Source organism: Spea bombifrons, chromosome 3, assembly GCF_027358695.1.
Source record: "Spea bombifrons isolate aSpeBom1 chromosome 3, aSpeBom1.2.pri, whole genome shotgun sequence".
Lineage (NCBI taxonomy): Eukaryota > Metazoa > Chordata > Amphibia > Anura > Pelobatidae > Spea > Spea bombifrons.
In genome coordinates, this window is record NC_071089.1 from 32,011,400 (window position 1) to 32,025,000 (window position 13,601).

The 13,601-nt window shown below is 38.3% G+C and overlaps 1 protein-coding gene across 7 annotated transcripts in view; it reads left to right on the plus strand.

The window, feature by feature from the left end:
- Positions 1–389: 389 nt before the first annotated feature.
- Positions 390–13,601, plus strand: part of STXBP5 (syntaxin binding protein 5) — a 144,199-nt gene continuing 130,987 nt past the window's right edge. For all 7 annotated transcript variants that reach the window (XM_053461371.1, XM_053461373.1, XM_053461374.1 and 4 more), the window contains exons 1-2: positions 390–1,180; positions 7,025–7,122. In XM_053461371.1, the coding sequence (XP_053317346.1) occupies positions 1,013–1,180; positions 7,025–7,122 (266 nt within the window). In that variant the 5' untranslated portion in view covers positions 390–1,012. The remainder of the gene's footprint in view (positions 1,181–7,024; positions 7,123–13,601) is intronic.

The following is a 13,601-nucleotide window of genomic DNA, read 5'->3' on the forward strand; positions in this document are numbered from 1 at the left end:
TATAAACAAAGCAAAATATGCCAAAGGGGGAAATTAAAAAAATAAGAGGAACATATTCGTTTTGGAGGCGGACCCAGAAAAAAAGGAAGGAGGGTCGGTCAGCACGTTTACACACTGACAGGAGGGGTAGGGGAGGGACTGTACGCTGACAGCCCGAATACACAGGTGTAGCGAGGACTGAGTCTGCATATACGCTTCAGTGGCCCTCACTTCCACTAGAGGACACAGAGCGACCGGAAATAATAATAATAATAATAAAAAGAGTGATATGACAGCAGTGCCCCAGCTAACATGGAGTCTGCAGGAGTGAGCAGAACCAGGAAAATGTGACAGTGAGGGAAGGGGAGGGGTGTACGGCAGACAGAGAGAGACAGGAAGGAAGGGGAGGGCAGAGGAGCCAGTGGCAGAAGCTGCTGTCACTTCCAGTGCAGCACAGGCAGAAGCACAGAGATCCAGTGAGCCGGGCTGGCACATCAGTACGCCAACCTGGGCAGGGGGCACTTGTGTGACACTCCCTCCCGCTGAGCAGAGAAGCGCTGCCCAGGGCTGCCAAGCAATCGCAGTAGAGGATTTATCCATTAAAGCCACCAATCGGATCTATTTCTTGGCTCTATTTTTTTTAAAGCCACCCATTGTGCAATAGCCTTTTTTCTTCTAGTTTTGCTGGTTGGATGAGCTTTTTTTCCTCTCCTGGACAACGCCATAAGACATCAAGTATCCCCCTCCCCTCTCCTCCCTTACCCCTTTTCCTCCTCCTCCCCTGCCACCCTCCTTTCTCAAGCTGTCCCCTCCTCTCAGCACACAGATCACCTGCAGCCCCCCCACCGCTACATTAGCGTCCTCCTCCCCCAGCCCCAGGGGCCAGGACCATCCTGTGTGGGGTGCCAGTCAGCCCGAGGGGGGTAACAGATAATAGACAGAGAGGAAAAGGGAGGAGGAGGAGGAGAAGGAAAGGTGGGGGGTGAGAGGAAAGCGAGGGATCGGGAGGAGGAGAAGGTGGTGGCGGTGGTACATGAAGAGGCAGAGAAGGGAAGCGGTGACCATGAAGACCATCAGGAAAGTGCTGGATAACTTGGCAGCAGCTTCCTCCTCTTCTTCATCGTCTTCAACATCCCAGCCTGGCAATAGGGAGTTGGACATCCCGGAAACCCTCCAGTCCGAGCACTTCCAGCTCTGCAAGGTGAATTGGGATGAGTACTATTTATTATCAGCCTTGTCATCATCTCCTGCAATAATCCCTCCCCCATGTATACTTGTATTTACTTGTATCCCTGCATGCAAGGCAAGGAGCGCTCCCTTGGTGTACATCTATCTATCTATCTATCTGTCTGTCTATCTATATATATATATATATATATATATATATATATATATATATCATGTCTGTCTGTCTGTCTGTCTGTTATGTCTTTCTAGAACCAGATGTACTAGAGGGATTCTAAAACTGAATGCTGCTTGCACACAATACTCCTCCACCTATCTCCATTACTCTGTGTCACTACAGTGTAGCACAGGCCATTAAAAATAAATGTGCATGTTTGGAAACAATGCATGTATACTTTCACCAATCAGGATGTGATGGACATTTATTTACAAAACATAAGCAAAAAAAAAAGATGTAAGAGCGTATAACCGCCTAGTGATTCATTGACTGTAAAAGTCCATTGTAGTGTATAATGTAAAGCCACACTCAGTATACATGTGATACTCCTGCACAGGAGCTGTAAGTTGAAATGCATTTAAATAATGGTTTCCCCCCATGTTGACAGTGAGAGTGGCTTTAAAAGAAAAAAAAAATGTGCTCTTTCGGATCATCTTGTCCTCGTGTACCTTGAAGGGCATCTGAGAAAGCTCTGCACCATTTATAATTTTTTTTTTGGGTTGTGTTTGCCGAGAACAGCCCCCTCTCAAGCTTGTCAATTCCTCCCCCATTCACTCCTCCTCTTGTCAATTTCCCAATTCTGATTGCAATATCGTCGGCTTTCATCATCTTCCTTTCTCGTGAAAATATATACATACAATATATATATAAATATATATATATATAATGTATATAGTGCCTTTGGATCTTTTTGCATCCAAGCATGCTCTATATAATGTTGTTCAATGTATATAATGTATGGTTGGACACTTGGAGGCATATTATATTCAAGATAGTCAATGATGCATTGAGTCTTCTCTTACGTGCTGTGTTCTGCCAGTGGAGCATTTGTGGCCTACCTGTGGCCTTCCTATGTTTGGAACCATGTAGATAGACTTGTTGGCTTGTATATGGAGATTGCTTTATACCAGCGCAAAGCGATGCTGTAGGAAGGCTCATATGTCCACGTTTAGCCTTTGGGTTCTTGGCAGACCTTTTGAGATGATTCCATGTACAAGAATAGATTGCAAGCTCTTTAGAGCAAACTGTAGGATCTGCCCCAAGCGTAGTTTCTCCGGCATGCGTTAGATAGCCTGAATATCGTAATGTCAATAACACAGTTTACTGATGTTTTTCTTACATTTCCATTTATGTCTGACAGTCAAAAAAGAAGGCAGCTGTGGACCCCAGGGTGGATAGGCCATGTAACTGCCCAATGAATGGAGAAAAACACTGTGGGTATCTGTTTAGTCCAGGACTAGAAAACCAGAAACAATGCTGTAGATGTACCTCTTCCCTTATTTTTAAATATGACTTGCAAATATGTGTCGAACAGTGACACAGTCATGTTCTAATTGTGTGCCCTCCCAAATAGGTTAATGTAACTATTTAACAATGTAGAATGCATTTAAAACTGTGGAAAGCGTTGGATAGCTTGTAACTATAATTCTCTGTCGGGAATTGGTTCATGGTTTCCATTAAAAACCTGACTGTGTAATAAAAATAATAACAGTAACAACAATAATAAAAATAATAATTAGTATTATTACTTATGAGCAACAGTTCTGTTACCAAAGTCCAATGGAGTCAAGGATAAAGCCTAGTGCTTAATGGAGTGTGTTTATAAATATATATATATATATATCTTAGATTTTAGCTCTGAGGGTTAATATTTTTTTTTATTATTAAGACTGACCGTATATCATGGACCAAATGCTCACATTGTAATGTTTAGTGATTTTAGTTAAGAATAAAGTAGACAAAAGTAACTTTTGATTTCAAAACCAGTGTGTGACCTGGGGATGCAATTAATATTACTTATATTATTTCAGAGTCGCTAGTATAATTAAGCTGTATCTACCCGCTCTAGAAAAAGTCTCTGATTGGGCAGGCAACATATATTTACTTAATTTAGAAGACCGATAGATAGGCTAAAAAGCTAAAAAGTGCTGCTCGTTTTTATAATATCAGTTTTTAATATATACAGTGTTCAAATAAATAAGAAAATGTCAAAACTAGTGATTAAGACCATAATAGCTTTAGTAGATGTCGAACAACTCCAACCACAAACATATAGGTTCTAAACACGGTATACCCCATACACTCTAACCCTTAAAACAGGGCTTGACATATTCATTCCATGAGAGAGACACTAAATCCGTGTGCCAGGAGGTGCCCCACCACCGCTGTGGACCCTGCTGAACTGTCACGTCCAAGGCTGATGACCCACTATCTCATCTGTGGGCAGTTGTGCACCTTTGAACTTCTTCCCCCGTTTTGGTGAACTTCCGGAACGTTTTCCCCTTTTCCTTGTAGGTACCTATAATAGGTTCAGAATTTTTTTGGGGGTATATAGGCGTTTATGTGTTTGGCATTGTCGCTAGAAAATCATGTTCTGTGCTTAGAAAAACTATAATTATCGCGGAAAGTTGCCATTTGTAGTTACCATGGCAACTAATGTTTTGCAAGCTCTTACTGTAAATCTATGGCTACCATTTGCCTTGTTCTGTTGTAGTGGGTCATTAAAAAATTAGTTCTAATTACCATGGTACTCGTTTTTGTTTGTATAAATGTTTTCAATTGTACAATGTTTGTACACACACAGATCTCAAAATGCCTGAATGTTGATGTATCAGGTGCATGGAGATTTTTTGAAAAAAAAACAAAACATATTTTCAAATGAAACCAACTCGTGGCCAACAAATTAGCTTTACTATCGCTTTAGATATTTTTTTCTGGTTTGACGTAGTCCGTAGTCATTTGGTTTCTTGTAGTGAACCCATTGTTAGCAAGGTTCATGCAAAGGTCATATGTTTACTCATATTCCCTGACTCTATTATTTATCATTTTATATAGCACCATCATATTCCTTAGAGCTGTACAACAGGCAGACATGATATAGCAATTATAACATAACAAAATTGACAACAGAAACAACCATTGTGTAACCATGCCCCTTTTAAGTATTAATGATCGGAAACAAAAATTAGTTTGCGTGGTAAATTTGGTGAAAAGGGTGATTTTAAGTTACATTTTTGGTTTTATGAATGAGGCCTATATTTGATCATGATTTTAAATCTAATTATCTTCTAAAAACACAAAGAAGCTTGTCCTCATTGTTCTTACATTTGCTTTTAGAAATAATCTTCAGAACTGTTCAGAAAAATACATACTTATTTCAACTTTTTTTTTTAAGTGTTTTTGAAGGTACTGCTTTTATGCATATTATGCATATGTGATTCTGAATTACAAATGTTATCAAAACAGCAAAAGTAAATGCACATGTATTTATTGCGTGGGAAGGGAAAGCAGCTTGTACTCTGAGTTGCGCTTGGTGGTGGTGGTGGTAGTAGTAGTGGTAGCCAGTAGTTAGCCTTTCAGCGATTATGGAATTATACCTCCCATGATGTTCAGATAGCCAAAAGCACACTGCCTTTCTTTTAAGGACCCCTTTTTAGCATCATTGGGTTTGTAGTTCCAATACAACTGCATGTTGGCTAACCATGTACTAAAGACCACAGTTGGGCCAACAGTATGTGTGTTTCGCTCAGCAGCACTTGGATAGGTACCAGTCACCAGCATTTGCCCTTGATATAATAAGCAACGTGATAATAGATCATCAATAGTCATAATTGCCCTGATTCATCAGGACAGAGTGTAGCTGTGTTGCTGAGGGTGGAAATACATAGTTGATGGTATGGTGTGAATGGCCATCAGGACAGAAGTTCTGCTGAGTAGACCACAAGGACCCTTTCGGCAAATGCAGCAACTCTGTAGAATGACTCTGCTGTAACGTTTATGGGTAGACAAAGCCAGTCTTCTCATGCTAATTTTGGAATTGAAGGTCCAGTAGCTGTAAAAGATGAATGCTGGACCCTTTAATTATTTGATTGAAAAAAAAATATATAAAGGCCGCTGATAAAACGTATACTGTTTTCCCAAATCTCTTTTGTTTTTTAAATGCTTTTTGTTTTAAGCATCGGTGAAGGCTATTGTTTGATTTATAGTCCCTATCTCACTGCAAACTGAGCAGTGTTTCATTGAGGAACACTGCTTTGTTGCTTACGCCAAGGCTGCCTCCAGATGATACCAGCTGTCTGTGCATGTGCACAAGCTCCCAGCGTTCATACAGCAGCTTCTCGTTCGTGACCGGCACACCAACCTGTTAGGTAGGCCATGAAGCTGGTGCATAGGAAGCTGAGGATCTTGTGTATAAAAGATCCTCTTATAGGAACACCGTGCTTTAGTATAGGGTTGGCGATCAGTGCTATGCTAACTGAAATATAAATTTCAAATTGTGATATAGCTGTTTGTTTAATGTTCCCATTATAGTAGGCCAGGGTTAATTCCAGGCACCCAGGGTTTACGTACTTGGCACACTAAACTGTTCTATATGAGTGGCCATCAGACGGCTTTGTGCTTTGGTGGTCTCCCTGGAGGAAGCCACTCTGCAGGTTCAGATGACATCATCTTGTTGTACTAGTGCAGTAGCTCATGCATATTGTCGCTGGCTAGTACATAGACTGCTGTTTAGGACCTGGGGTGTTCAATTAAAGCAATATGAAGGGACGTACCCAAGAGCTCCTCCTGCCTGAAGTAATACATAGTGAAATCGGTGAGATTTCTTAAACAATGCATTATGCACGGTCAATTCAGCCCTTCTCGCAGGACATGTACATAACATATAACACAGCTCTATTGCAAACTCATTTGTAAACACAATATAATGTACATGTATGTGCAATAACTGTATATAATATACGGTGCACTGAACCATTATTTGTTGTTATTGCATTTGTTAGTAGTGGACACTGGCTTCTGTTTCAAATAATGTATGAATGACTGCCGGTTTGAATTCAGTGCACCAAATATTTATGAGCAGAAGGCAGAGGAGCAGTTTGAAACTGCAGCCAAGGGAAAAAGTGATACTTCCCATATAGATTTTAACCATAATCTCGGCTTTTTGGGGAATTGTGTCATTTGCTGTTGAACGGATTGGGTTTAGATAAAGAATCAGATCCAGTTTCCGAATTGCAGCTTGTTAGCTTTGTAGGTTAAATAAATTAGATAGAAGTCATTGCAGAGAGGCCAAGGGAACATTGACGTGGAAGAGATGTTGCATTAGATCCCAGATTACTTGAATGGGCTTAAATCGGTCAATCTGTTTGGTTGTTAGATTGGATTATTTTAAATTCTGGAAGGCTTTAGAAGTTATATAGGCATTCTGCGCAATAACTAATATTGTAGTACAAGTTAATTAACCCCAACTGTTCTAGATTATTTGGCTATATTATGTTGTTACTATTGCTATTATTAGACAAATAGGTAAATATATTGGGCTTATATGAAGAAGGAAATGCAGAAGTTGGGATCATATAACTAGGATCATATATTAAGGATCTTATGCAAAATTAAGAGAGCAAAAGAAAGCCTTTGTGTACCTGGTGTTGGTATGGAACGGGTTAACATTTTCTGAGAGTGTGCCACAGCCGTCAAAAAGATCATCCATACAAACCCCATGCAACAGCCTCATCATGCACATTGTATGTCTTGGTGTGTGCATGATCCCTTATATTTAACTGCCATTATATGTACTGATGTTTGTGATAAACCATGTCACTAATACTTTGTTTTTCTTGTCCTTGACCTCTGCTGTGTGGCTAGACTGTCCGTCATGGATTCCCCTTCGAACCTTCAGCCTTGGCTTTTGACCCAGTGCAGAAGATCCTTGCAATTGGAACTCAGAGCGGGGCTCTACGGCTGTATCCTTTTGTTTTATTATTCTAAACCCACAGAATCCTTCGTATTCAAGTTCATCACTCTGGAGGCTTCATAGAGTCAACCAAGACAGGTATTTGTATTTGTAGTTGGGCAAGGAGAAAGTGAAAACAACAATGATTTTACTGTTTTGTTATTTTATGAAAGTGAATGTTTGGATTATTGTTATGTATCGCTTTGGGTTTTCTGTACATGTTGATGTAGTGCTGCAGACTTTTCAACACTTTCAGCTGGTAATGGATATGTATAGGTATCCACAATAACTATGTTTCCCTTAAATCGGGGCTCAACATGTTTTCTGTAGAAGTTGGGAGCCAGTCAGACAAATATGGAAGCCGACTCAATATTTTAGAAGCTAGGAGGTACAGCCAGAGGGATCAATATAAAATAGCACAAACATTGGATCTAAAAATCTAGAAGCCATGGCTACCTGGCTCCTTGGATTTGTTGAGCCATGTCTGAAATGACCAAAGGGTCACAGCCAGTTAAAGTCTGAAATTATGTTGATTTTGTGTTAACCTTTGGGCAGTGAGATGCACTACATAGGGAGAGTTTGCAAGAGTGTTGTGACCTCAGGGCATTGGCTTGGCTCTACTGTTTGAAGGCCCAACCCCAATGAGTTTCTGCTTGGCTGGCCCTGTATAAGTTATAGTTAAATCAGTAATATTTCTGCAGTCGCCTCACCCATTTAATTATTGCATTATGCAGGGCCAACTAAGCCCTTCTAAATATCCGTTATGAATATGGAAGTGAGCGGGTGAAAACAACAACCCTCCTGCAGACTATCCAACTGTGCCAACTTTCCTTTGGTGAACAGATCCCATAGTGTATATGTGCCTGAGAATGTGTTGGTGTAAAGTAGCAAAAAAACCATAGGATTTGTCCATATTACCAGATGGCTTAAAGGAGAGAAGAAACAGCAAATACAAAATATACAGATCTACAAGTAAGTGAAGCTTTACCTGGTAATACTTCATTGGGTCAGACATCACAAAGGAACATGAGTTTTATTGAGGATATCGCTTCTACATTTCCATGAAAGCCTGTTGTAGATTAACCAAAGGTTGGTGTGAAGTGATAAATTCATCTTTGAGAAACAATGGCAGCATCAAAGAAGTAATATCTCTGCAGACAGGAGTTTAATTGACCATTGTTTACTTGTCCATGTCCAAAGTCATTATAATTTCTAACTTTGGGCACTGCCATAATGCTGAGGACAATGCTAAGACTATCAATAATATTATTTTGAAGACTGCTGAAGTCCCTAATAAATGGGCCATATGCAATATAATTCACATAGGGACTATAATAAATATAAAGTTCTTCACCAAATTGATCAAGTCACTTTAACAAAATCCAGACCTCTGAAAATCCAACCATGATGGAGGCCTCTTAAGAAAGCATAGATGAGGGCCATCAAGAAATAAAATACTGCTGTTATATTCTCCACCAAATACCCTTTAGTGCTCATTAGTCAATCGCATTTGTGTCTAAATTAATACTTGCATATGTTTGTTAGTTCAAATAACCGACCTTTAAGGGAGAAGTGTACTGACTGGTTAACTTGCAGTTATGGTTTAGATATCTGTCTTCATGACAATAATTTTGTCCATAAAGGGAAACACATGGGTTTTGGTCTTTTTTTTTCCTTACAACTGAGGGGTCTGCCTGTTTGGAATCACAGAGGGACGTGCACCCCCCTAATAAACTGATACAAATGATGTTATCTGTTGCCTGGAAGATGATATTGCATGGGTGGTGAGCCCAATCTCCTTGTACCATTGTGTCATTTCATCGTATCTCATGTCATGATTCAGGTTCAAAGTACTCTATGTGAAAATCCTATTATAATGCCACCCTAAATAGTTACATGGATTCGACTGACAGGGGGAGTGATCTGACAGATATGGTGGGATTTGGGGGTTGGGGTGCTGTGCACAGATGTGTGAGAAGATGTTTAAATGTGCATATTTTATAGTAAGTGCTAGAATGGGCTGGTGAAATGTGTCTGTACTATCGTTGCCAAAGAGTTTAAATTAATTAATTTTAGTTTGTTCCCCTGTATAGAGTGATTTCAGTTCCAGAATCACGTATATACCCTTATGTTATGGGCTTTTCAAGAATGTTACTAAGCTTAAATGTGTGTTGTATATTCCGCTTGGAACCTTAAAATAGTCTGTAATATTGTGACTTCTGGAACTGTTACTGCAGGAAAATAAATGTTTAAACCTAAGAGATCCGTAGACCAACCACCCCTACAGCCCTCAAATTCCTGATTTATTTTAGATCTGCTGAAAACGATTGCGCTTGTATTCATTTTACCTGGCGCTGAGATTCACAAACATTTAAAATGCAAAACTACAGTTATATAAATCAAATGTGAGGATAAGGTACATGAAACGGACTGAAACTATTTCTAGGTTTTCCTTAGGTTGAATCTGGTCTTTTTGCATAAATATTAAATTTTTTTCCGGGACTTTCAATGGCCTATATCTAAATGTGCAGAGCAGTAGAAACGTATAATCCTAAAACAAAGATCTGTGCAGATGAAACATGATCCCAATAAACCAGGATATTTCCCTTTTTTTAAAAAAAACCATTTAAAGATCAATTTATAGGCAAGCCATTTCTTCCTTATAGATAAGTACTTTAGTGGTACATAACGGGCCAGCACCCAGATTTACAACTGAAGGCAAATATAGAACATGTAGAATGTCATCAGGTTTACTATTGGGCTCGACCTGAGAAACTTTCAACTGAGCAACACATAAGGAAAGTGGCCAATGCAAATTATGTATATGTACTTTACTCCTTCAGATGTGAATGTATACTTAATTAGTTTGTGTTAAAATGTTTTGTACTTTTAGCCATATTTTTGTTTTAGAACAGGTGGTCTTGCTGGAGGACCACATTTAAAACATGTTTGACCCCCAATGTCCACCTGACTGGTTTTATGCCATTTGGTTTTTAAGCTGTTCCATATACTTTATAAACTTTAAATTTTTTGTAACTGAAGGCAGCATTAGAAACATCCTTCATGGTACTGCTGAATCTCCAAACTCTTCTCAGAAAAGAAAAAAAATCATATTTTCTCATGGAATTCTTGTCACATGATGCAAATTAAAGCAGTCATATGTTGTTGTTGTTATAGAAAATGAAAACACAAACTTGTCAAAAAATGTTTTTATGTGATTAAACCTTCAGAAGAAAAAATAAAATGGCAGGATTACTAAAGTATATTTGCTATTCTTATAATATTGCCTGTGCTGTTTTAAACAATCTCAAGCGTTAGCCTGACAGTTTACTAAAACAGTACATGTAGACGCTACGCTAAAACGGCCTACTTCATTAGGTTTCATACATACTTTTCTGAGAGACAATTTGAAAATATATATGAAAGGCTTGTGCGGTGTTTGGCGGAACTTAAGAATTAGATAAAAGCAAAATAAAAATAACAGAAATTAACACATTGCTTCTCCTCATTTTTAAAAGAAAATATTATCCAAAAAATTTTCTTTTAGAGATGCCATCACAAAAAAATAAAATATAGTAAACGTAATCCCAAGGTTATGTTTTATTGCAATTTATTACCACACGCTGCGTTGTTGCATCTGAAACAAGGCTTTGGGGATTGCCGTCTCTTAAGTGAACCCCGTTTACTAATAAAGTAGTAGTTCAGGCCTCTGTGATCGCATATTAGTGAAAACATGAGGTAATTTGTGTTGCTTTTGTGCAGCATCACATTCAAAAGATGGCATCCTTCTTATATTGCTTGCTTACTCTGTAATGGTGGTTGCCTTTTTTTCCTTCATCGTCTTTATGCCCTAGAGCAAATTAACAACTTTTAATATTTCATGAACATTTTCCTTTAATGGCAGTCTCTGAGGCCCTGGTATTTCCTTATATAGAGAGAAATCAGAACTAATTTTAAGGTGAACAGCCACACATCAGTTGGAAAAAAAAATGCTTTTTGAATGCATTAAAGGCGCAGCATTTTTTAAAACTTAATTTAGTAAACATAAATAATATATATATAATGTCAACCTTGCTTTTGTAAATTAAAAATAAAAAAATATTTGTGTACTGTGCAGATACCGTCGTTATTCATTTGGTCTATCAGTGCTGTTTCTGAAGCCATTTTAGTCTAGAAATGTAATAATAGTGAGCTGCCAGATTCACGTGTATTAGTTGTCTCTTCCAATTTGGATCAAATTCTGCAAATAAAATATGCAAACACAACTATTGTACATGTAAAATCACCAGAAACAGGGATTTTTTAAAGTATTTGTGTGAAATTGAGATTCAGATACATGTAGCCTTTATAATTCAGCTTGTGAATAAAAGAAGCATGTATACTGTATAATATATATATATATATTTGCACCAGTTCTCTAATCAACAGATTCATTTGAGACAAATACATTTTAGGAGACAGTGGTGCATCAGGATCAGGTGGTAATGAAAATTGTAGATTTTAGAGGTCTGATGTGCTGTTCTGTATTCCCTAAAATATTTACCAGACGTTTTTGGTCATTAGTTTAAATACCGCCATTTACCGGCAGATATGTTGAGTTGAAATGCATAGTCTGCTATCGTGGCTGGTATATGCTAGCAGATTACACACTGTTTCTGATAATTCAATACATTGATCACAAGGAGCGTCCTGGAAAGCTGAAGGAGATTCTGAAGATCAAGCTTTAGTCACAGGGCTTTCTCCTATTAGCACAAGATGAATGTTGGCTCTCTTTCCTTTTTAATTAGAAGTACAAAATTTGATGCGTGACAAAAAAAACACAGCCTATGTAGCTCATCCCTTATCTACCTAAAGAGTTCAGTCTTAATGTCTTCGCTTTGTTTTCTACTTGGGAGCTTTAGAACTGATATTTGCTTTGTTCCATTATATTAGGGCTGCCTCCTCTATGCGTTCAACCATTTATCTGTAAGATATTAGTTGCTATAGTCACCTCCTATGCGCTAACGTGTCCATTTTTTGTGGCTATTCTGTAAAAAATATTTGTGTTCTGGGTCCACGCCTTTCTTCATCCTACAAAACTTTGCTGTTTACCTTGTTCTTACTGTTAAGACATTTACTTCAGTCTACCCTTTTTTGAAAGCAGGATTCATGTAACACTAATATCTCCAAAATGCCCAGAAACACATTGATGTGTCTTATCTGCAACAAAGCATTCTATGTTGTGTAATGGACAAGAACGTATAGTTGGTGCCATGGCCATCACCAAAAAAAAAGAGGCTGGCTAGACAGGAATTTTTACAAATGAAAGGAATTCTATTGGAAAAGGGCAGCCAGAGGAACAAATTTGGTCCTAATATGTAATGGCTGTTGCTTTCATATTTTATTGACCTAGGAGATAACAATACAAGGATCTGATAGACTACTTCTTCTGGGCACCTCACATTGCCACCTTGTGTAAAAATTGAATGCTCCTGTAATGGTCATAGTTACTCTATTAATGCCCCCCCAAAACATGCTTATCACTCAACTAAACATGTTAGGCTTTAACACTGAAAGAGTACAGGTGACATAATACGATTGCCTTAATCGGTAATTATCCCTTTTGTGTTGATGCCTTTAAATCTCTTGGCTATAAAGTGTATTTGAGGACAGTAACCTCTGCAGTGGTATTCAGTAGAAGGTAATCTAATATTTCTGAAGGTCTAGCTAGGAAATAAGAATAGATACATGCTTAAGATGGATTGGCAGAAGTGATGTCTGCATCAGTGTGCTTTTTGAGGTTTTGCATAAAGGCCTTTGCCTTTTAGTCTATCTGTGACTTTTTTTTTCTTACTATTTGCTTCTTCGCAAATGTAAAAGGAGTGACGTAGAGGAAATCTGAGTAACAAAAATGTTTTGCCAATTACAAAAGCCTTAAAAGTTCAAATTGGAAGGAACGTAATTGTTGTTGTGCGTGTGTTTACGATATGTTTCATTTTTTACATTTCCCCCCCAGGTTTTGATTAACACTTGTTATTGTGCACATGAAGGAGAGGATGCTTGGTTGATTAGGAATTCATTGACAGCTGTGAGTTTGTTTTATCCGTTGAAGCCTTGGTAATGTTGTGGTTCATTTCTGTAGTAGAAGGAAATGGAATTTCTGTACATCTGTACCAGAAGATGGAAATATTATGACTCTTCCAATTGGATCATTTCTTTGTAAATGTATAGCTCGGTTCGGTGGCCAAGAATACTCATCATCTTTTTTTCTTGGTATGCCAGATTCTTGAACTTTTCAATATAAAGATAAGTAAAAATGTCTAAAATTGGTCTGTCCTTAGTCCTTCAAATATCTGTTAACCCAATTAAGCAGAAATTTCCCTGTAGCCCACTAAAGTGTGTCCAGGCAATCCAGAATGTTGACAAGTATGCATTCTGTAGAGTTGATTTGAGTGGAGTCACGCAGAAATTTAGAATTTTAAATGCAATACAGATTTTTTTTTGGAAGCC